Genomic DNA, 24,801 nt, shown 5'->3' with positions numbered 1-24,801 from the left:
CAATGAATCGTTCTAATATACATATACAACAATAGTCTATTTATTTTAGCCAATTTCCTTGATCGAATGCAAGCACTTTCGTTTCACTGATAATAGTAGCACTGAGAAGTTATTAGTAATACGTATATATTGCCAAAATATATTCAAGAATATTGTCTTTCTTCAAAACGTTTTCTTGTAGATAAAGAACGCTAAATATGATTCTCATGAATAACTAATGTAAGATGTCGGAGTACAGTCTGCGTGTGACCGCTTGGAATGTCACAGCAAGAGTTATGCTAGGAGCAACGCTTTGTTATTTTCAATCTCTGCTATCTAGATAATTTATCATATAATAATTTCATCAATAATAATTATCCTTTAATTATTGTGTATACCAATTGTTTGCTAGGAGATGAAACAGTAAAAAGTAACAAAGCAGTATTTGCTAGTGTCTTTTTTGCTTATTGTTCATTTACAAGCTGTATTTGTAGGTCCTCGTGTCCGACTTTTCGACGTTATTGCCGATTCCTATAACCAGCAATCAACAATCCCAAACCTGTTTTATTAGTGCACAGCTGGCCAAATAAAGAGAATAAATAATTCCAACTGAGTGATGCAAAACGAGTAGGGCAGCCTATCCGTGTCTCGAAGAAATGTAAAACTAAAACAACGCTACCGTCAAACAGCGGTCATTTCTAGTTAGCTCATTTCAGGTCCATTGCCTTGTATTGAAGCATTAACGGGAACAGACGATCCTAACAATACAAAAGGCACAGAGATTATCCCAATGATTATTACTCTTAACCCTGTTTAGTCTATACAGTTTGTTTTTAAAATGACATCCAAATTGTAGTTCTTGTTCAGTACCAATCGTGTTCTAATATGTTCTGGGTTTTTATCTAAGATTTTGTAAAGGTTCTTAGATACCACTACACGGAATACGGAATACACTTATTTATTCAATTCAATCGTAATTTATTCAATTCAATGTTTATATACATGCAAATTCAATCTCTAACATACATTCAATTCAATCCAAAATACATTTCACTTTGTTCAAATCAATCTAAAAGTAAATTCAATTCAATGTTCACGTAATCCAATTTAATCCTAAAATACATTCTATCGCAGCGGAATAGAGTGAGGGGTATGGGACAGCCACCATTTGTGAGATTTAATTTGCAAGTACATAGATACTAAATTGAATAAATTAGGATTGATTTGAATAAATTTAATGGCATTGATTTTGGCTACAATTAGCTTGCCATAATATGTATGGAATCAAGGGTCTTTGGTTCGATTTCCCAACTTGGTATCAAATGTGAATAGAGTTTGTTTTAAGTTCCTTCCTCAAAATCTAACAAGCTAAATTCCAATTCAATCTGTTAGTTAGTGAGATCAGCGGTGTGCTTACCCTTTCCTCTAGTAAGTTATCACTGATGTATTTCAAGGTGAAATCCTTGTCCATCTCTGTTTCATTGTGTGATATTCCTATCTGAAGGATTAATGAATGAGATATTGAACATAAGAAGATATATTCCATTCTTATGGCAATTAATGGCTTGTATGTTTTATATAGCGCCCTCTATATATATGCTCAAAGGTGATGCTCACGTTAGTTTCCTTCACAGGTCGGCCCTGCACCATCTTGAAAGGTAGCTGTACCTTTGCATCAACATGAGAGGGACGGTGAGCATGCAATGATTGAGACATATTTTTAAAAACTTGGACTATTATTCACATCTCTATCACTGCGATCTCACTTTTCGTCTCACTTTGATGCAAAGGCATGGCTAACTTTCAAGATGGCATCAAGTCTGTGAAGGGGACTATTGTGAGAAGTGGTTTGTATGAAGTGTAGATTCTACAAACCAACTAAAAATGTGAGGAAAACAAAGCAGTCTTATTAGCAGATCTGTAGCACTAACACATAGTTTATTCACAATGCCATTCTTACCATACTTTCTGATTCCAGGTTTAATTTTGTGGCAATAAATCTCTGTAATAATCCTATTGTGACATGAGTTGAACAACGAATAAACTTCTTGGGTAAGGGCTGTAAGATGCAAATGAAAAAGATAAAATTAACAAGTGAAATTATTCAGCAAAACTCCCTTAATTTACTGGAAACTTTTCATTAATGTTTTATGCATATAATGTAATTCATTCTTACCTCAACTCCATTGGATGGTTCTTCTGGTTCTTGTGGTTTGCTGAAAGATATTACAATACTACATCAAATGAATTTGAATGATATAATAAAAAAAACCCTTTGAGACTATGACAAATGGCTGCTCAATAGATGATGGCTTCATAATAGAGATATAAATTAGCACTAAAGCCTGGACTATAGCAACTGGGCAGGTTCCACCGTATTTTATATACTCTTCTTACCTGATATGCTCTAGTCGTATTGATATCTGATCCTGAGAATGATGTATACGTCTGACAACTGTCATCTTGTTACGTGAGGGTTTGACGGGCTTTACTATTGGTACTGATGGTGTTTTAACTCGCTTAACCTTCGGCTTTCGTTCTTTCATAATACTCGGCGAAGAAACTAATCAAAAAAACACAAGAATTAATAATATTTACAAATGAGAAATAAATGCAAATGTCCTCCTTCGTGGAGGTATCTTCCTTAGCCCCTTCCCCTCTGTGGGGGATGTACAGATATTTTCTGGAACTATGCAACATACCCTACACAGACCCTCCCAATTTCAATCCATGGGTAAACCTTCCTTACACCCTCCCCACCCATTGGGAATTTGAAAAAAAGCAAGTACATATTTGTTTGGAACAACATGAATAATAATTGAATATGTTTACAGTCAAACCAGCTCATGCATTGCTATAAAGGTTCAAAGATTTATTGGAAGTTTGAATTTCATCCTGCTTTGAAACTTACTTATAATGAAAATTAACGCTAAAATCCGATGTTTCGGAGTCATCTTGACTCCATTATCAAGGTTTAATAACCAAAGTTTCATCTCACTATTTAAATGTTTAACAAACAATGGGTATTGTCACGAATTCACAAATTAACAAAGTCAAACAAAGACTTTTGTTCTAATTGAGTCAGATTGTGTGTTAAGTGTTGGAGGGCGGTCACAGATGAAAAGCATCTTGTAAATTAAACAGTCAAATTTTCCTTTACATCTTTTGAGGATCTTAAAAGATTGTTTTATGTCCGGTTTATAAGACTTTGTTCAATTATCATGTGGCGTCCAATTGCTGATAGCTCAGATTTATGTTCTTCCATGCGTTGATGTAAATGCCGTGTTGTGTAGCCAATATAATCTGTATCGCACAGATCACACTTGCTTTGAAACTTGCATGTTATAATAATTAACAGAAATAATTTTAACTTTGCACGAATCTGTGAAGAACTAAATAAACTTTTATTCCGAGCCCATTATTCAAATTTCCAACTTTCATTTCATTAATGCAAGCTTCAAAGAAAGATGGAAATCAAACTTCCAATAATAAAATAAATCTTTGAAACTTGATAGGAACACATGAGCTGGTTTGACTGTAACCAATGAATGAAAGGGGCAAGCATTTATTTTACCTCTAAGTCTGGGTTGTGGAAACGGAAGTCCCTTTGATTTGTAAAATTTTCTCTCTCTTTTCTGTTCATCTGCAAGATTAGCACATAATGTCTTAGATGGAGTAAATGAAAGCCTTCTAAATATCTGTAATCCTTATACTTTACCTTGCTCAATTCTTGGAAATACCTTGTTTATTATATCTTGCATTGTTCTATCTAACCTAAAATGACAGTTTTTATGAATTTTTCTAACAGAATTCACCTCTATTAAGCAGACACCTTCAGGACCTTGCCTGGTGTCTGCTTCATAGAGGGTGTTCACTCAATAGAGGTTTGAACCATGAAGAGAAAACAGTTACTTATTTTCATTATTTTTTAAGTGTCTGAACAGCATATTAACATGAGATCTCCTTAGGTAGGCTCATAACCTGCTTATAACTGGAAGGATATTTGTGTTAGTGGACTAGTGAGATGACCAATGAGGGCTTATGATCGGAGGGCGGGGGGGTCATATAACAACTATTGTATATTCCTTTGAAAAAGTACATACACTATAGTACATACCTAATGTTATATAATGGTTGAGTCTCGTGAATTACTGTGTTACATGTTGGACATCTGTTCACTAAGCTTATATGTCGAATAATACAACTTTTGCAGACTGTAAATAACAAGACAGGGTTAATAAACAGGATTAGTAGCTCCAATGACATTAAACAATATTTATACAGCGTTGATAAATAGTAAGTCAATAAGTTTTAGAAATGATGCTCCTTATGTTATATTCCACCAATGAAACACGTAATATCAACCATATAATGACGTCACATCTATCATTGAATTCCGTCGCGTCAAACAGTCCGTGACGTCGTATCAGTTAATTCATCATGTCGGTCATTCAATCACACCATTAACATCACATCGGACGACATAACATCACGTCACGTTACACAACATCACATTACATCACACCACGTCACATCAAATCCACGTCACTTATCATCAATCGGTGCGTAATCTGCTCAAGGAACATCAGACCACGTCACATCAGACCACGTCACACCAAACCCCCGTCACATCTCATCAATCAGTGCGTAACCTGCTTAAGGAACTGTCTATTATTAAGTGTTTATATTTTCCTGTTTCAGTTGTTGGCTTAAGCCCAACCCATTCCTGGGTGCCTTTGTTGGCCCAGCTTGTCTAGTTGTCCTAATCGACATCATCATGTTTATACGCCTCAACAATCTTGCACTAAAAACCTATGATTCCCTTGCCTACGAAAAGCATGTCCTCCAGACGGAAGCAGGGGAAGAAACTGCAGTTGCAACACAAGATGAAACCTTACCCGACCAAATAGCATCAAAATGTGAACTAATCCAACACATGGAAGAGGCTTTACCGCCAAAGGAGGAGATATTCGTGTACCAGAAAGGAAGTCTCTTAGTATTGTTAATGATTCTAGTTAATTTTGCACTGGGATTTCAGCTTGTTCGATTTCAGCATTCGCGGTTCTTGAACATAGCACTGAGTTGTGCCTATGCGGTGGCGAACATCACACTTGGGTTAATAATATTTCTGTTCCATTGCTTTAAAAACAAGAGAGCCAAACAATATTGGATCGACCTTTTGAAGATATTTGTTTGGAAAAAGAAGTACGTTTTAGATCAGGAAGAAGAATCACACCAAGATAAAGTGACAACTACGTTAATTAATGGAGACACCGTGAGAGAAAACGGTGTTCTAGCCCCGATTATTCCTCAAATTAACGGCGCCCCTGCCACACCTGTCGGCTCTGATATCCAATCGAACGTTTCTGTGCCATCGTCTGCGGCTTTGATTATTGATATTCCTATTAACGGCGGCAGGACTGTAAAGAATGGTGGTCGAGCTCCAGTCAATTACCCGGGCTCTCCACCAGGATCAGATAAACATTCCGTTACTACTTCCATGTCAGACAGGCAGTCCTGTGTATCTGCACCGCTTCCTCTAAGTCATGCTCCTCCAAACATTAACCAACATACACCGGGGTATCGAAATAGCTATTGTGTACCGGAAATGGAGAACAAGAAAAAGAAAGGAAAGAAAAAGAAAGAAAGAATACCACTTGCGATACCAGAGAAAATTTTAATAACCAGTTCAAGGGAGTCGAGTATTAAGCTGAAAAATGAAGAAAATGGTTCGAGAAAACAGTCTCAAAATTCGCTTTGCGATCAAGTGAAGAGAAATATAGAGCCGGGAATAACAGTATCAGAGACTGCTCCGTCCGAGCAGTCATCACGAGGGCCTGGGGGCTACTTGGATGCTCCTTTTAACCCCTATTCTTCATGTGCCTCATCGGGTGTGTCAGTACCGGCAGCTTGTGACCTCCAACCCCGACCCCCCATACCTGGAGCACAAGACATGTTACCGCCATGGTCAGGAGGGAGGGGAGAGCCTATTCCTGATCATTACCCGCATTTACCGTACGGTGCTGGGCAATTCAATTACGTTGGAAATATACCCATGCAAGAACCTTATACTCAGAATCCTGAGGAACGTTATTTTACTCTTCCTCAACGACTTAATGGGGCTGTGCGGCAAAGACCATCCGAACATGTCTATGAATCCATCACTGAACCACCGCAAAATGGACCGAATAACACAGGGAACCCACCTCCCTCTCATGAACAGAATGGGCCAAATAGACCTGATAATGAAATTCCATACACTGAAAATAATCCTTTACTACTACCCCCACGGGGTGCGCATCTTAATGGACCTTCTAATCATAATCTTCCTCGAAAAAGGCCGCGAAGAAACTCTGATAAATCTAGAACTAGGAGGAGTAGGGAGGGGAATTCACAACCTAAAAGAAGACACACGTCTTCTCTCCCGCCACATCGGACGTCGGCGGCGTCTTTAAAAACTGAACGAGTCAAACCTGAACCAAAAGAATGGGTAGCTGATCCAGTCCCTCGTTTAACTTACGTCCCCGTGCCGCATTTGGGTAACACCACTAGTGAGACTCGTAACGAGACTAGTGTGTAGTTTGATATCCTATCATAGTAGGTTTTGTATGACTGAAAGATTTGGTATATGTAGGCTATGAAGCGCTGTGTAGTGGCAAGCCGGGCCATACTGAAACGCGATGGCGCTACGTCCAAGAATCCTGGTTAAAAACAGCTCGCGCTCTGATTAGCCATGAAGCACCGTGCCGTGGCAAGCCCGGCCATACTGCTTCGTGATGGCGCTGCGTCCGAGCATCCGGATTTAAAACAACGCGCGCTCTGATTGGATCACTATAGTAACTCAGTCGACCGAACTCCGTACTGTGCAAATAGGATTTCTACGGTTATGTGACTGCTTCACGGTTTATAGGCAACGTTTGATATTGTGTTGGTTTTGTATAAGAATAAATAACACTGAAAGTGCACTACAAGCATCTTCAATTAGTCTGTGTAGGAACTTCCTAAAGATATTTCTCAGTTTATTTACACTGTTCTTGACTGGTGAACCTAGTTCTAAAACAACGAAAAGTAAGTATATTAACTACTCGGCTACCAGTTGGCGAAACACTACAAGTATAACTTGTGAAACAACTTAATAAACCACCATATGTTTTGAACACTTTTGTATTTTATTATCTGCTAGATATAAAGAACACAAAGAAAGCCTCTCAACGTATCTATATTATATTCCACATTTATTGTGTGAAATCCTAAGATGGAGTCATGACAATAAAGAAGATGTTGCACGGATATTGTATATATTGTATTGTGTAAGGTAAAGCAAGTCATACTCAAGAGAATTTAAAATATTTGAAATAATGGGCAAACGTGAGTACTTCAAAAGGGTGAAAGTAAGTCCGAATAGCTGCATTTTCAGAAAGGGATATTTCCAAAGAAAAGCTGACAAAGATGTTGCAATATTGCAATGTTGATTTGCAATATTTCGGTTTAATATTAAACCATCATCAGACAACTCATTTCAAGACTTACTTTCATCCTTATCTATCTTAAACTTTCTGCTGGTCTCGGTTTGTGAGTACTTCAGTAACGGCGTTTCAAATTTTTTCTGCCTCTAGTATTAATGTCCCATATTTCATGCCTTGTATATCGGTATAATTTTCCCTTGATGTTGAAAGTTCTCTATTGCCTTATCTACACTCTAAATCTTAGCTATGATGGTTAGAAAGCAAAGTTGTGTAGTCCAAGAAAAGAAAGAAAGGAAAGAGGAATAAAATATTCGAAGAGGAATCGTGGTCTCGAATGTAACTATGCTCAGTTGACGTTAACATTTGCTGCACATTAATGTTAAAGCTCACTCCTACCACTATTCCATGCGTACAGTGTGATAATCAAGTTTTCATACTCTTACTTGAGAACTTAAAACACAATCCCGTTGCAATCAGCAAATGCTCGGGGTTTAGAGGCAGGTTTTTCAAGCATGCAACAAGGATTTTCGAGGTGCTTTTGAAAGAAGGTGCAAGCAAACTGTAGTTGAGTTAAGTTTTTGGGACAAGTTGTTTAAGTTAAAAGAAAATTGATATTAAACGTTATAGCACTGAACGCACGTTCTGCCACTACACACCAGAGCTTGTCACTACAGAAATATCAGACATATTATATCACTGCTCAACATCACACAACATAGTTAGTCACCTCAAGCATGTTAAGGCCTGGGATTTTGTTCAAAAGGGCAAAAACTTCTCTTCACCGTAGATTCCTCATTTTTAGATTTAATTGGATGCGATTGCAACAGTTATCTTTATTTGGGGTGCTTAACGTTTTGGATGGATAAATTTGCATAAAAGGTGGTCACGTGACCTTAAAAGAGGGAAAATGCTAAATTAAAAACTAGGTGATGGTTTTAGATTGTTTGTGAGATTTCTTTAGCTTGTTTGAAAGTAGCAACAAAGATACAGATATTCACGTTTGGAATGATCGACCAAAATGTTTACGAAAGGAGAAAAAATGGGCATAAAGGATATTTTGACAGGTCACGTGACCTGTTTTGTCAGATATCTCCTTAACACAAAACTTTAGCCAACCATTCTCAACGTCATTTGAACAACTTTAGGAAAGGAAATAAATTAAGGTTGAAAACGTTCAGCAAAGACTTAAATTGAGCACCTACTAATAAAAGGAATTTGTATGTAAATTTATGTAAATTTCGCGATCACGTGACCTAAATATTTCCCGTTTTTTGGAACCAACTTGTGAAGAACCACGATATAAGAAAGTTTGAGAAAGCTGGTTATACTTTAAGCAGAAACACCAGAGAAATGATTTTTTAATGGTTTGATAGAGAATTGGTTCATAACCCAGGCCTTAACATGCTTGAGTGCGCAAATATCAAAGACATAGTTTGTCACTGCGCAAATATCAAAGACATAGTTTGTCACTGCGCAACATCACGCACGATAGTTTGTCAATGCACAACATCACACAACATAGTTTGTCACTGCGCAACATCACACAACATAGTCACTGCGCAAATATCACAGACATAGTTTGTCACTGCACAACATCGCGCAACATAGTTTGTCACTGCGCAACATCACGCACGATAGTTTGTCACTGTACAACATCACGCAACATCGTTTGTCACTGCGCAACATCACACAACATAGTTTGTACTGAGAAGTGTTTGAGGATGAGATTTGGACCTCTTGGTCGAATTGTGCATACAAGATGTAATGACATAACTCTTCACTATCTCATACTTCATTTTATAATGTAACCCTTTTCATGTTATACAATTTCTAGGTTTGTAATGTATAATCATAACTTAATCACGATATGTCTAATGTCTATTATAGCTTATCTACTTTAAATTTCTATGCTACTAAATGCTGCTAAATTTCTGCAAGGGCTTGAAAACGAAAAGATCTTAATTTATCAACGGACCATTATCCAGACAGGCATATCATGATAGCAGTATCCAGCGATGCATTTTCTTCCCTTGGCTGCATCATTGTCAGAATACAAGTAGTTATTGCTATCAACACCTTTCCACAGGTTCAGCCATTTAGCTGTCCCACCAAATCCTTCCGCAACAAAGCTGCTCGTAAAGTAATGGAATCTTTTGATTGTGTAGAAGCCGGTAGAGGGGTATCGACCCTGCTCTTCGGGAGCATACTTGTAGAACCCTCCAACATCTATGAGATCTTTTGCTGGCTTACCCATCAAGAACGCATCAAATTTTTGCTTTGCACTTGAAGGGCCATCCCCTGCTCGGTTGTAAATGACGTAGACATCACTACGATGGCTGAACCGAAACAATATCTGAAAATAAATAACAACTGAACAAGATGAACTAGACAAGACTGCCGGTTTCCTATGATAAAATCTGAGACAAGTACTATGGAGAACACAGATTTCCCCCCTTTAAAACCTTTGAGGAAAGACAGAAAGCCCAACTATAATAGAGTATAATAGATAATTGTGGACGACTCCCAAAGTAGCATGAGCTTTCGAGTTGGGAGTGGAGTGGAGTGGAGAATTTTTTAGAAAGGTCTAATTACCTCCTTCCAAACGTTTTTTAAAGCTGGATGAATATGACTAGCAGCGTCATCATTATTCGTTTGTGCAGCGCGACCAGAAAATGTTCTCGAAATGGGAACAAAATCTACAGACACCTTAGTACCAACTAGTGTCCAGCCTCCACTCTCCGTGGTCATATCGCAGAGTGCCTGGTACGAGTCTTCAGGGGAACCACCAGTAGGATCAATCCAGTACAGTCCACTGCCGCGACTGTGTCCTGAAAAGTATCAGAAATATTTCTATTATATTATTTCTTTCTTTGGTCGCCATATGTTTGTGGCCTCAAAAACGTTCAATTTTGCATGTTTCGGCAACATATCGGGCATATCTATTGCACAAATATTTATGACTAACTTGCATACAGACTAGGAGCACACGCAAACGTTTTGTCCCGTGTCAAGAGCAACAAAGTCCTTCAGAGTTTATCTGCTCTTACCTGAGTTGAGAATGTCCAAGCAATGTTTCCCTGGATTTTGCATCGATTGACCTTTGCTCTCAGTAACTATAGGCAACCAGGAAACTCCATTACACAGTTGCAAGGCATTCTGGGATGTTTCGTAGCGAACATGCCCGGTCGTGTTACTTGTACAGGCTGCTGAAGAACCACCAAAAGGAATGGGTTGGTTGAGTGGGCGGAAATGGACCTGGAGGCCCGCGCTTTCCTGGATGTCCCTGGAAAACAGTTAAATGTGAAAATTAATGAATTATCAATTATTAAGTTTTCTTCGTGAAATCAAATCAAATCAGAAGTTAAGCAGGTAGAGGGCAAGTCATACATATTTCTGATCCCACAGCCTGAGTCACCACCGCCATCCAGCCGTAGCCGCCCACTCATCCAACCATCAGCATCCACCCAATAAATACCACAACCCACCCACCCAACCATCACCGCCTCTCACCCACCCATCACTATCCCCCATCACTATCACCCATCCAACCATCACCCACCTAACCATCACCACCTTCCACCCACCCAACCATCACCACCTCTCACCCACCCAACCATCACCACAACCCACCCAAACTTCACCACCTTCCACCCACCCAACCATCACTATCACTATCACCCAACCATCAACCACCCACCCAACCATCATCATCACTCACCCCTCCAAACATCACCACAACCCACCCAATCATCATTATCACCCACCCAACCACCATTATCACTCACTCACCCAACCATCACCATCACCATCACCCACCCAACTATCTCTATCACCATCACCATCACCCACCCAACCATCACCACCTTCCACCTACCCAACCATCATCATCACTCACACCCCCCCAAACATCACCACAACCCACCCAATCATCATTATCACCCAACCAACCACCATCATCACTCACTCACCCAACCATCACCATCACCCACCCAACCATCACCCACCCAACCATCACCATCACCCACCCAACCATCACCCACCCAACCATCACCCACCCAACCATCACCCACCCAACCATCACCCACCCAACCATCATCATCACTCACCCCCCCCAAACATCACCACAACCCACCCAATCATCATTATCACCCACCCAACCACCATCATCACTCACTCACCCAACCATCACCATCACCATCACCCACCCAACTATCTCTATCACCATCACCATCACCCACCCAACCATCTCCCACCCGCTATCAAAAGGTAATGAAGTTAGTTGTTGAGTACATACCGGTGCTCCTCTTCTTCCAGGATCACCCTGTCACACGAACAAACAGATACCGTGAAACAAAACAATTATAGACCAGCTCAGCCTTGACCCCTTTAGACCTCTTGGAAATAATTAATGCCGCTTTACACGCGTGACTGCTAAACAAAAGAATCATTCTCAAGGGAATGACATGGAATGGGAACAATGTTACACGCTAAGTGAGAAGGGTCAGTCTATTTATATTACCAATTATATTGCCAACTATCAGGGTATCTTTTGTATCTCTGGAGTTTCTCCAAGCTCAACTTGATATAGATAGCATCAAGACATGTTTTTTCAAAACCCGCTAAGACAATTGACTTGGATGTATTTAATTACAACAAGATATGTTTAACTCTGGATATGCCCTTGCAAGTATTTTAAACTTTAGCAATAAAATATCATATTTCAAATTCACATTCTTCTTTTTTTTGTGTGTGTATATAGTTCATACAGTGCACACAGAACGCGTTATTTTGAGAGCGATTACGCAGGAGTGAAATAACGCCGGCAGAAAAGCCACTCCACGATTTCGAGCGCAAACACGACGTGTAAAACTACGACTGATTTTGAGGCTAACAAAAGGCAATGTAAATTAATATAAAGGTTCAACCTAAATTGAAAATCTATTTTATCAAATCCCTTAAAAAACCTCTGGGCTGACCTAAGTTAGGCGCAAGGCTAACTCGTAGATCGAATTGGAATTTAGTGTGTTTGGTTTCACGGATGAAAGAACATGCCAAAACCTTCGAATCAATGCAGTGACCAAACAAACCCTGCTCACATGATGCCGTGTGCCTATTTCAAGGTTGTCTTTACCTTAATGCCAACATTACCATCCCGCCCGTCACGGCCAGGTGTTCCTGCTACGTGCACGGTACAGCAGCCACATGACGTACTGCCCTTGGTTGGTTGCGGTGGCCATGGTAGGCGCTACAAATTAATGTATCAAAAAAAAAAAGGGGTATCAGAGTGGCTTCAGTATATCCTTGAGAACTAGGGTGAGGTACCTTTAAGACTCAGATATAGTGCATACGATATATCCGTGAAAAAGTTAACTAACAAAATTGTACGAATTAGTGAAAAGTTTTGTAGGTCTACGTTCTACCGAGGTCTACTAAATCTACGTTCTACCGAGGTCTACTAAACTTACTACTTTGTGCAAATTAGTGCAATTTCTTACAAAGTTTTTCACGGATACACGGCCGTATGCACTCTAAGCTGGCTGTTTCGTAAAGAGAAGTTAAGAACATAGAAAGAAGAGTGTTATCCAGTTAGAAGAAAGCGCGAATGATATTTGAAGCACACGCAGAATAAGATCAAACTCTTTCAGTTTTCTTACTTTTGGAGACTGTGACTGTGCACTTCCCAAAAAACCAACGAAGAAAATCAGGAATATGACCCACATTATCTTACTCATCACGAGCGTTTATAACTTCCTCAGCGTTAGCTAGCAAGACGTATGTGACGTGCTTAAGAATTGGAGTTATCTTTTATACCTCTAATGCTATCATATCCCAAATCGAGTTACTACGCATTGGATTGCGGATATCTTCTAGGTTATCAGCTTGTTTTAAATTACGTCTTGACAGCCATTTCAAATTACTTGACTAAATCTTCAGATTTTATCGAAATCTAACTCAAGACTGTTTCAGGTTTGATGGTCTACTGAAAGCCCAAACACCATTAAAACGACGTTCAGGTTTGCACAAAAATATATTACAGGAAAATTTCTCCATCGGTATTCTCTGAGCTGACCACCAGAAACGCAGGCTCGTCGAACGAGATTTTGACACGACTGTGCGTGCGTCTTTAGTGTGACGTCAGCATTTTCAAAGTCTTCTTTACTTCTTCATTTTCTAATAATATCCACTGTTTGCAGATAGCCTTTTCGAAAGTTTAATACCAATATATTGTATATGTGAGATAAGCTGGAGTAGAGTTCCGCATCTTCTAATCAAGCAAGTTAACCTTCAACCTTCAAATGTTATCGAGCACGGCTAACTCACGGATCGAATCAGTGGAAGTTAGCGTACTTTTTGGGAGGGGTAAAAACCGGAGAACCCGGAGAAAACCTTTGAATCAAGGAAGTCCTAACAAGCTCTACTCATATGTAACGAGATAGTATGGGAATCAAACACCAGAGACTCCACCAGAAGTGAGAGACGAATGCGCTACCGCCACTGACCATGCGCATGCACCCTTGATTTCCTAAGCCGATTTTGATCCAGTGAGTTTCTAGCTACGAATCTTTTATAACTTTTTTCGTCTTTCCTAATTTAATAATGTAAGGGAAAAAACTTCTTCAATTTGAAGTTGGGACAACCGAAGAAAGGACAAGCTGTATAGCACTACTATTTTTGTCCAGTCCTGCTAGTCCGGCACATTGAGCATGAACGACTGCTAGCTTTCATGCATGAGCAAAACGACAATAATTAACACTGTCATAGATCCATTAGCTAGATACAAAACTAAGCTGTCATAAATATATCACGATCTGCAAGACCATGGCTAAGTTTGAAAGGTTCGTAGTTTCGTTCTGGGTCCTCACATAATTCTAAACATACACATACGACGTCTCTTTAATCTACGTAGCATTAGCTTTGAGTACTATCAAAACAGAGCACTGATGAAGAGAGGGTGTGAAACGTGCGTCATGGGCTTGTACTAATAGCAGTCGAAGTGCAAGAAGCTACCGACATTTCTAGATAGATACGCCTTACATTGTCTGTAGTCGCCGACGCAAAGTCTTCTTATTTACAAGTTTGCGACCGGCCGGCCTTGGACTACAAAACTAAACAATTATGTCTCCCGAAAGAGTAAACTAGTAACCCTCTCCGCATGCAGCCGCAAACAAACAAGAACTCACTGCTAATTTTGTAGCACTTTTTTACTGATTTGTTTTTTAGCTTATCCAAGATTATAATCTCATTGCACCGAGATATCCTCGCAATGTCATTCATCCAATAAATAATTTCCAAAAAAGAAAGTTTCGACCGCGTGAAAGTATGGACAAAGATTTTTTTAAACGTTTTCAGAAACTTTTTGCGGACTTCATTCATGCTCGAAAAACTTTTATCGAGTATTTTTCGTGGAAGCCTCCACCCAATACTAAAATCACGGCGAGAAATTTGAGCATGAAGTTGAGTCATTCGAGTAATTATTCATGAAAGTGATACCATTCGTAGTACCAAATCTAATTTCATCATAACAAAGCTAACAACACCATAAAGTGAAATCTTTTAAGAGTCTTTAAGATATAATAACAACAAAAGACCTTAAAATCTTCACTTAGTTGAACTTTTTATGTACTTTACACGGAATTTCAAGACAGAATAAACGTCAAGTTTCTGTGCTGATATATTGTTAGCGGTTTGCGGAAATTGTACTTGACTTCAATCATTTGAAAGCACAGATTTTAGATAGAGACAAATTGAAGTTTACAATTGAAAACCAACTGTTTTCGACCTGAAAATGGAGTTTGAAAGAAAACATCAAAGCGTCACAAAATGGTTGTCTCACTTTTATTGTTATAACGGACGCACAAATGTGTGGTCTTTCTGTATTGGCATAAAGGGTTATCGACATCTATTAAATGGTACTTATGGAAGAGATAGAGTTACTCTTTGGGACACGCGCCGGTCCAGTGTGTTTTTCGTAAGGCTGACACTAAAGAGGCGGTAGAATAGGCTCGTGGGTACAATCGATGACTGATAACATTAGAATTTACAGTCTTTAAGACTGCACAGCTTTAACTAGAAGAAAAGAGCCTTTTTTTCTCTCTTAAACATCTGGTCTTGACGTACTGAGACGGTGCCGGAACCTGCTGTAAAGACATTGAGAAAGAACATTCTAAAACTCGAAGACACAGTAGAGAGAAAAAAAAGCGAGTACAACCATTACACGCCGTTTTGGTGGGCCCTGAAACGGGTCATAAAGTCTGAAAGCAATACAAGAACCTATCCTAAGGAATCGTTTGAGAATAGCACTATAGTTTCGTAGTGTATAACCTTTTGAAACAAAGCGAAAGAGAAACTCCAGAGTCATGTTTGACCACAGTCCAGCACTGCCTTCAAATCTTTGGAAATTTTGAAACTTTTATTGGTTTACCTATCTTTAATAATATTAACAAATTACCACCGTCAAATATTAAAGAAGCAAAATTTAGTTCAAATTTATTGGATTTATAAACCGTGTAGGTATGATTTTCTATAATGTGCTTTTAATCGGTTTCGTGCGGCAATTTAATATTCGTATGCAAATGTTTCCTAATTTGTTGAGACGTTGATCAGTCGATATTTGGTTGGCCTTCTAATTTGTGGGTTTAACGCAAAGCATGGCTGTTTTGTTGATGTGGCTTCTTGGAATAAAGATTTTTTTGTGTTGTTAGCATATAACAAACGAAGCATGAGCTTTTGGGAGTGGCCGAAATTCATGAAAACAAACACATTCACGCAAAAAATTCTCTTTACACAATCCGTGAGGCAAAAATTAATTTATTGACTTTTTTAAATGATCTTTTAATAAAATTAAAGCATAGGTGTTTTTTTTAGTTGAATTAGGATTATTTCGTGATTTGTGATGTCAACTCAATATGGTTTTGGCGCGAAATCATCGAGCACGCAAACGTAAGATATTTGTGCAAAACATTTTTTTCGACAGCTTAGAAAATCTTGAAAATTTCACACAAAAAAGCTAACTTTTAAGAAATATTTCTTCAACTGATATTAAGGTTTCAAATAGTTTCTTGATTTTCCGTGCGTTATTAATTTAAAGTAGAAATATGTGTGTATGTGTGTGGTTTTTGTCTTAATTCTCAAACCATTAGAGTGTAATTATTTCAATACGTCGACTTCAAAAGTACATTTCACTCTATTAAGATTAATGCTTTTCTCTTTTTATTATTAGTCTTAAGAGTTTTACCTTTCATTTACGGTCTACAAAGTCGATCAATTATAATTTTACACTTTAAAGAGAATGAAAAACGCGATGAATTTTCGTGGAGTTGAGGTATGGTTTAGTAACCTAGGTTAAAATCTTAATTGCGAATTTGTGTGCGCTATGCGGAAAATTTGTCTCAAGAAAAAAAAAAACGCTTGTCTAATGAATCTTTTTTCTGAATTTTGAATCTCGTTGAAAGACGTTTACCTAAGATACTTCATCAACTCGTTCTGTATGTTTTTTTAGAAAAAGACTTTTGAAAAACAATTAAACATTCGCAAGCTAGTGTAGACACGTGTGAGAACATCAATAGCTTCATGAAACTACAAACCACAAAAATACAAAAATCAATAAACATTGTCCTTAAATAACCGAATAGTCATCTTCCGTTCCGTCAGACTGATGACCACAGCTTCTCAGTTTTCTCCGCCGTCACTTATTTATTTTAATTTAATTTAATTCAACTTTATTAAATTAAGATGATTAATTTTTGACTTCAGACTTGTCTCTTCGTATCTTGAACTAGTTATCTTGGAAAAAATCAACTCGAAAAGTTTGCACTTGATTTAGTTCACAAAATAAGCCGTTTTCACTTGAAGGCTTGTTGGGGATAAGAAAAAGACAAGATACATCGTAATTCTTAACTTCTCCAGTTCTGGGAAGTTTTCCTGGCGTTTATAGGCAGCAAAATTGTAATAAAATTTGTGATAATTTGGCTTGTGTAAAGTAAAGAACACAAAGTAGTACTACAAGCATTATTATCTCGATGTATGACAGATGTTAGAGCGTTTGCTTTCATTCTCAGTGTCAAATGTGTGTAAATTCATTCACTTGTTTTAATATCGAGAGCACTATCTAAACCCTGTCTAGCTTAGGAGAGATTTGTAGCATCGACAAAACCGGGACATGTGTCTCAGTGAACGTTTTGCATTGTAGCTTCTTCTAACTCGTTTTGTGCCTTCGGTGGGGAGTCTTTCACAAGACAAAGCCGCCACGAAAACTTCGGTTACTAAATCCCAATTTACCAAAATTACAAGCTTAGAAATTCAAAGTTTAACTATTTGATTAATTTATATTTCAAACTAAACTATGTTAAGATTAAATTTAGATACCTCTTTTTACAGAAAAAACTGGAAGTTTAAGAGAAGTTTAACATGATGTGGAAAAGAGCTCAACTTGTCTGCCATCATTTCACGTAGCAACCCAAACTTTCGTTTAAAACACGTTTTCATCATCAATTACTATTCATCAAAACAAGTGAATTGAAGTTGTCGGAATGAAAAAAAAGGGTAAAAATAATAATGTTTAAGGAAACCCCGTTGCTGTAGAGCTTAAAAAAGATTAAAAAACAACAATAAAAAGGAAGACATTACACGATTTGTGAATGTCATTTTGAGAGGGAAGCCTTTCGAAGTTTAATTTCTAACAACAAAATGGCCTTTTAAAGCGGTGAAAGTCAGCTCAGAGGGATACAATTGACTTTTTGTAGTACAGAATTCAGAAAGTGAATCGTACAAACAAAACATCCTTTTTACATTTCTCCCAAATGGCCCTAAAACATATTTTCTCAAGTAAAAAAAAATTAGGCTCCGAACCTATGAAAGCCATTCAAGTTGCAGTTAAAATGAAAATTCCATTTTAATTTGAAGTTAAAACTTTTTGATTTGGAATGAATAAGAATTGGACTCCCCACAGACTCTGAAGAGCAAAATTCTTTGATTCATATTTTAGAAGAATACAAGCTTGACTTTGAATCCCTGCTGATTAGAACCTTTAAGACGTAATACAGATTAACATTTAAAAAAAACGAAGAAAATAAGAACTTTTGAAGTTTACTGTTTGGATTAAGCCTTTCAGCTAAAAAGGGAAACCTCATTTGTATTAAATCTAACCAACAATGGAATCAACTTTGCACGAGTTAAGAAAGTTTTTACAACTAAAAGAAGAAAAAAACGCTTGATTATCAATTTTAGTGATGCATAGTTTCTTTTATAGATGAAAAAAAGTACAAAACATTTCTCGCGAAGCGTGTCTTTAAAACAAAATTCGGTATTTTTCAACAAAGACCTTGCTTAAAAGGCATTAGAAAATTCCTATCAAGAGATTTACTTTTTTAATTTGTCTGTAGTGGGTAGAAAATGAATTTGCTTTGACAAGCACCACTGCAGAAATAATAGATTGTTTTGATTGCAGACTTCTAACTATTTAATCAAATTAGCAAAGAATTGTTACCCTCGATATATAAGGAAATTACGAACTTGAGGTTGAAGCTGTTACTAATACTTTGTAAGGGTTATTTTAGCTAAAGAACACGCAGTGCAGAATTTAGGACACAGATTTCGAAATAACAACAAAATATGGCTCGTTTGGCAACAGACTTATAGTAAATACGACATGTTTATTATTGTGGGAAAACGTCTCTAAATGTAGATAAACTGTAAAAAGACTAAGTTGGAGCCAGCTTCATCACTGCAGGTCTAAATAAAATGCAAAAATAAAAAGACACCCATAAAATGGTCAATCAGCAACAGATGGAACAGTGTATTATGTAAGTGGCCAATACCTAGTCTGTTCAACATCGAGCACAAAGCAAGGAAAGAAGGAAAAAAAATCACATTTATAGACCTCAAAAGACTAAACTGAATGTTATATCAACAATATGTTCATCTTGTTTGGGAATTAGAATTGCTTTGTTTGAGGAAAACGGCCAAATTCAGACTCGTTAAGTAAGCTATTACCGGTTGTTAACTTAGTTTATTCCTAATGAATCATGATTTTTTCCTGCATTTCCGAACGATCTGTTTGATTTGACTTAAGGACCTTGAAAAGACACCGTGTACAACGATAATCGAGCACTCTTCACATTACTACGATTGTGGACGCCCCTTCTCGATAGCACTTCTCGATAAGCTTTCAAAACGGTTAGTCACAATAACATTTTCTCTTTACAAGCCAAGGCTATCGGATCCAATAGATTTCTGCTCCCTCAAGGTTTAATAACACCATTCTAAATTTCTTTATCGTAAACTTGAGATTCTGATTATTCTTTTAATAGTCAGTCCATCTGTGAGCGTGCTCTTTTTGTACCATCCTTAAAACCGGCTCTTAAATATACATTAAGCAAATGAAATGGTCTACAGTTAGCTCACGTAGTCAAGGCAACCGTTTGACTAGTTCTTGCATGTTCTGTGTTTTGCTATAGGGATTCATACTGCCAAAAAGGAAAACACGAACAATAGGCAAGACTAAAAGAGCAAAATAATAAGAACAATCTATAATGGTATTGAAATAGGACTTTAAAACTAGCTAATTACTTTTTGGGGTTGCCACTTTAAATTCATAGCAGATGTCTAATCAAGGCCGGTTTATCTACAAAATAGTAGACTATACGGCCAGCTTTAGTTCTTGAAGGCACGAGCCGTTGAGTTAGCGCGGTCACTAAGGATAAAATACAAAGACTAGATAATAGAGAATCGAATCTCAATCAATCCTTCACCTCCGGATATCATTATGACGAATAGCGAAGGGGGTGGAAAGACTATTTATAAGAGGAACCCGACTAGTGAGGTGTGTTCATCTACTCTCTACACGTAGGACTTCAGTGTATGACTAGCCATGAGTGCAGCTCATCATCATCATCATCATCATTCAAGCCTCACAAGGTCACATCGACAACTATTACATGGATATTACGTCCTTCCTTGCTGTACGGCCCAACATTGTGGCTTTCAAGTTCCCAGTGAACCCGTACGACATGTTAGACAACAATCTTTCTCGATCGAATCAATCCTAAATACCACCACATCTGCACCGCCTCTCCCTTCCAGAACCACGAGCTCCTTTTCCATGGATTTCCTCCGAAAGCAAAGCCAAGCAGCTTCTTTGTCAACCAGTTTATCTCCTTTACAAAGATTACAGCCTTACCCTGAATGTTACAGTCGAGCCCTTTCTTCCTCCCTGATGGAGGACAAAGGTAAGAACAGATGATCCCCCTCTTTTTTTATTCTAGAGTTGAGAAAACTTATACCGAAGTTATAAATACACTTTAGTCCGCATAAAATACACTTTCAAAAGAGAGACGGTGTTTGCAATTATCCCCCATTCCCTCTTACATCATTAGGCTCTCAATCGGTAAAGGATTAGCTTACTTTGACTTTCAAAAATAATTTCAAGTTATGATACAAAAAGCAAAAAAAAATTTCTTTTACTTCTAAAAATAATTCAAATTTAGGATAGAAAAAGCAAAGCATTTTTATGAGATTTACACTGTATTGAACTATTGAATTATTGATTGGATTAAAACTAGTATTAGTATAACATTGATTGCACTGTTTTAAAAAATCACACTGTAATGCGAAATTCTGCGTGTAATTGTGAAGTCCCCGATAAATGAAGTGTGATCATGAATCAAAGGATCAAATACTGCCTATAAAGCCTTTATTATACCATAGGTAATTAACTATGATTGTACATACAGAGAGCACGAAAATGTTCTGTTTGAGAGAAAAAAACCAATTGATTTAATAATGTCTCGAATGACCCAAAATAGCCGTGCAGTTTGCCCTTTTTTTTCCAAACAACTTTACGTTTTCTTTAAGGATTGAATGCAAGAGAAAAATCTCTCTTAAAGTGGCTTTAATTAGTAAACTACGAATGTTCATTTAGAGTTGTGTTCGTACAGCAATCATTGGTAATGACCAAATAATGCCGCTAGGCCGACTAGAGCATAATTAGAATTGTCTTTTATAGTGCTTCAGTATTTCAAAAAAAGCTTCTTAGAGGAATTTTTAACAAGATTGATTTTTGTTCATTCTTACTACATGATCGTTTTCAGTTCCTTACTTTCGTTCTCATTTGGTTTTTTCCTCATTATAAAAGAATCGATATTGAAATACCCTATAGATTTTCAGTTTCCATTTTTATTACTTACTATCTTTCTTAAGTTCAAATGGAGATTTTCTTATATAAAAAGACATTTGCATTGGGCTTTATAAAAGGATGTAAAAACAACGTGACAAGTTTACTAAAACTTTTTGTTGTTTTTAGCGTAAAAAAGCAAATTTTTTTTTCCGACCGCACTTTTATTTCCCAAGGTTCCATCTTTTTTGAACATTTTTTTTTTCAATGAACAATCTTGAATGGAAAAAAACAACTATTTTTTTACAATCTTTGTGAATTTATTTAATTTTGATTTGGCGTTTTATTTAAAAAAATCCATTGTTTTGTCTTTTCGTTGCTACTTTGTCTTTCAAGGGATATCTCTGTCCTTTCTTAGAATGCAATTCGCTTTCAATTTTACTCTCGACAATAATCTTATGAATTGAGCCAACTTTTTTAAGATTTAAAGAGAATTAAGGATCTTTACGCGGCGGTTAGTAACTACTCGAATCTTCTTCTCGACAATAGCTATCCGTTATGCACAATCGTTTTGAATAACGATCCACAAAACAGCAATTAGAACAAGACTAAAACAGCCTCTTGTACTTTAGCTGTGTTAACAATAACCCATAGCGTATCAGCAGGTGTATTGTCCATAGTAAGCTGGGATTACTCGAGTTAACAAATCTCAAAATCAAACAGCCCTTACGGATGATCTTAAACAGACAATTAGCAGTCGTGGCAGTCGTAATCTTTGAAAACTAACTGGTTAATGACCAGACGGCGCCAATACTAGGAGAACTCTGACAGGGAATAAATCATGTTGGAGTTTATCTGTCGATTTTCAAGAACACCGACCCTGACTAATTGTCCATTACTTTTTAATGATTCAAGTTTAATGACCACCTCATTTATCGAATATAATCATTGGAAATGGATGCTCATTTGGCCGTAACGACGCTAATTTGAGGCTAAATTTCCGTCGAAAACCCCGCAAATCTCCAAGTTGTTTCAAGAAATAGTAATAGTTTTCTTTGATATCTTCATTCTTATTCATCAAATTTGGTTGTTATTCCGCCTTGCATCTTCGGTAAGAAGTACTTCCTGCGTTACCTTTGCTATATAACTGAGGGCTATAGAGTATCACTTCATCCGCCCTATAAAGTCAACTCTTTTTTGGACGTTATAGCGTGTAATGACTAGATATATAAATTTGTTCAAAATTAGTAAATTAAAATCATCTTTATTACTGTTATTTGCCTTATTTCGAGCTTATTCTTAAGAGACCGGTTATTATTAGCAAACAAAGAGAGAGGCATTAATTTTCATGCGAGACAGAAAGAACGAACACTGTGGCATGGACTGCAGGGATAGAGGGTAGGGAAAGTTTGAATATGGCATGAAAAGCGTACCTCATCAAAAGAATGATTTGAGGCTCAAAATAGACAAACTTTTTTACCCTTGTATTTTACAAAAATTGAATTCTTTGAACTTTATTAACTCATAATGATTTTTTTCTACAGTCGAATGTACGCAGACGACGAAGCGACCATGGAAAGCCGAAAAACCAAAACGAGTCAGAACCATTTTCTCGCCTGACCAGCTTGAACGACTAGAGAAAGAATTCGACAACCAGCAGTACATTGTGGGAACTGAACGCTTCTATCTTGCTTCAGAACTGGGATTAACTGAAACACAGGTCAAAGTTTGGTTCCAAAATAGGAGAATCAAATGGAGGAAGCAAAACTTGGATTTACCGAAAAATGACAAAGACGACGATGATGAAGAAGAAGAAAACTAAATGTACACAGGACAGTTTCAAAGAAAATTTCATGTCTTTTTTCTAGATTTTTTACAATAAGATGTCGGGAACTTTTAGATTTCTATCGGTTTCTACATTAGTGGGATGTCCTTTCACACGGTAAGGAAGTGTGACGTCATCAAAATACGGAACAGTACTTCAATTATAGAGCCTTTAGAAATAGAGAATAGAGCATTTATCTTCTCTGTCCGGCGCCATTAATTCCACTCATATAACATATTTTATGATGATTATATGTAAACTTCCAAATAGATAAGTTGGTGATGTCATTACTCACCATTAGTCACGTGATCCAAGTGGATTTTGTCTTGTATGTGTAACATGTTTTTAACGAAAGGAATGCCCATTTATATCTATTAGAATAATATTGATAAATAAATTAGATAAATACAAATAACAAGATACTAAAATATTATGATATCAAAGACACGATTGATAGTATTGGGTTATCAGTATGATTATCATGATTTATATAATATGATGCGATTATTAATATATTAATAATACATTGATAATATATTAATGATTGAAAGTCTATAAATCGGGGAATTAATCGATAACTTTAGTGAAAATAATTCATGATTGACATTGGTCATAATGTAAATAGCAAAACAGATGATTTATATGATTGTGCAAACGAAGTGTAAAATAGCCATTTATAATCCAAACTAAACATTTTTCAACACAAATAAAGTTTATTAGATAAAGAAATGTGTTAATAATTGAATAATATATCTCGAACTTACCTATTTTTGAGAGAAGGATATATTTTGTAGTGAATTATTTGACCACGTGTGACCTTTACACGCTACCCTATGTTTAGTTTAGTTTTAAATTTTAAGTTTACTAAATGCATCAAATACTAAAAAATACCTGTTTTAACGGCATTAAACCAGATCTTTTGTGTGCTACCGACTAAATTGTCATTTGTTATCGATATTTCGGTGAGCATGTAGTCTTTGAAGGCAGTAAGAAACCTTATCCAACTTCTGCAGTTTACCAAAGCCGCCATGATGTCCTGTTCAATCTTCGCGCTTTTGTATTACGTCGATGCACGTGATGCTGTTCTTTGGGGAAGCAGCAAACGTCATTTCCGGTATTGTTTGGGTAAATCAAAAGTTAATTTCAAAGATCTTAAAAGGACTGAGTCCTTTTAAGACTCATGGTTTATTTATTTCCACAATACAAAAGTTAGGAGAGGTTGATTTGACATGCAGAATTTTCATCAAATGAAAAGCAATAAACTTAAAACCAATATCAGTATCAGTCGATGTACTTCTTCTTGCTTCCCCTTAGAAACAGACAACTTATACTATACACTATGAAAAAACTGAATAAAAATCAGACACATACAAACACGGCGAAATAAAAATGTTCAAAGACCCTAGAACAAGGTTGGGTAC

The 24,801-nt window shown here is 37.1% G+C and overlaps 3 protein-coding genes across 4 annotated transcripts; 1 reads left to right on the top strand and 2 right to left on the bottom strand.

The window, feature by feature from the left end:
• Window positions 1-338: 338 nt before the first annotated feature.
• Window positions 339-4,209, bottom strand: LOC116299615 (polycomb group RING finger protein 3-like). Its single transcript, XM_089028221.1, has 8 exons — window positions 4,097-4,209; window positions 3,698-3,753; window positions 3,554-3,622; window positions 2,377-2,542; window positions 2,156-2,195; window positions 1,940-2,038; window positions 1,397-1,477; window positions 339-737 (listed from the first exon to the last, which is right to left on the bottom strand). The coding sequence occupies exons 2-8, from the start codon at window positions 3,738-3,740 to the stop codon at window positions 687-689; spliced, it is 549 nt and encodes a 182-aa protein (XP_088884347.1). The 5' UTR covers window positions 3,741-3,753; window positions 4,097-4,209; the 3' UTR covers window positions 339-686.
• A 5,017-nt stretch (window positions 4,210-9,226) lies between these two features.
• On the bottom strand, window positions 9,227-13,249 carry LOC116299610 (uncharacterized). The gene is made up of 6 exons (XM_031708285.2): window positions 13,100-13,249; window positions 12,577-12,690; window positions 11,740-11,766; window positions 10,493-10,728; window positions 10,038-10,273; window positions 9,227-9,798 (listed from the first exon to the last, which is right to left on the bottom strand). Exons 2-6 carry the CDS (start codon window positions 12,594-12,596, stop codon window positions 9,412-9,414), a joined length of 906 nt encoding a protein of 301 aa, XP_031564145.2. The 5' UTR covers window positions 12,597-12,690; window positions 13,100-13,249; the 3' UTR covers window positions 9,227-9,411.
• Window positions 13,250-18,857: 5,608 nt separating this feature from the next.
• Window positions 18,858-24,076, top strand: LOC116299611 (uncharacterized). 2 transcript variants are annotated; one of them, XM_031708286.2, is made up of 3 exons: window positions 18,858-19,619; window positions 20,293-20,671; window positions 23,100-24,076. In XM_031708286.2, the coding sequence occupies exons 2-3, from the start codon at window positions 20,314-20,316 to the stop codon at window positions 23,375-23,377; spliced, it is 636 nt and encodes a 211-aa protein (XP_031564146.1). In that variant the 5' UTR covers window positions 18,858-19,619; window positions 20,293-20,313; the 3' UTR covers window positions 23,378-24,076. The 2 variants fall into 2 exon arrangements, with proteins under 2 accessions (XP_031564146.1, XP_088884346.1); XM_089028220.1 differs by having other exon boundaries at window positions 18,858-20,671.
• Window positions 24,077-24,801: the final 725 nt, after the last annotated feature.

This window comes from Actinia tenebrosa, unplaced genomic scaffold (assembly GCF_029948245.1).
Source record: "Actinia tenebrosa isolate PJP-AT-01 unplaced genomic scaffold, QUT_ActTen_1.0 PGA_scaffold12__29_contigs__length_12842862, whole genome shotgun sequence".
In the NCBI taxonomy this organism is placed as follows: Eukaryota; Metazoa; Cnidaria; class Anthozoa; order Actiniaria; family Actiniidae; genus Actinia; species Actinia tenebrosa.
This window is presented reverse-complemented; position numbering and strand designations above follow the sequence as displayed.

Coding starts and splice junctions, on each gene's coding strand:
- LOC116299611 (XM_031708286.2), top strand. CDS start 20,314: ATGAGTGCAGCTCATCATCATCATCATCATCATTCAAGCCTCACAAGG. Junction 20,672..23,099: donor CTCCCTGATGGAGGACAAAG/GTAAGAACAGAT, acceptor TTTTTTCTACAG/TCGAATGTACGCAGACGACG.
- LOC116299610 (XM_031708285.2), bottom strand. CDS start 12,596: ATGGTAATGTTGGCATTAAG. Junction 10,274..10,492: donor CTTGGACATTCTCAACTCAG/GTAAGAGCAGAT, acceptor GATACTTTTCAG/GACACAGTCGCGGCAGTGGA. Junction 9,799..10,037: donor TAAAAAACGTTTGGAAGGAG/GTAATTAGACCT, acceptor ATTTATTTTCAG/ATATTGTTTCGGTTCAGCCA.
- LOC116299615 (XM_089028221.1), bottom strand. CDS start 3,740: ATGCAAGATATAATAAACAAGGTATTTCCAAGAATTGAGCAAG. Junction 3,623..3,697: donor ATTTCCAAGAATTGAGCAAG/GTAAAGTATAAG, acceptor CTAATCTTGCAG/ATGAACAGAAAAGAGAGAGA. Junction 1,478..1,939: donor ACCTGGAATCAGAAAGTATG/GTAAGAATGGCA, acceptor TTAATCCTTCAG/ATAGGAATATCACACAATGA.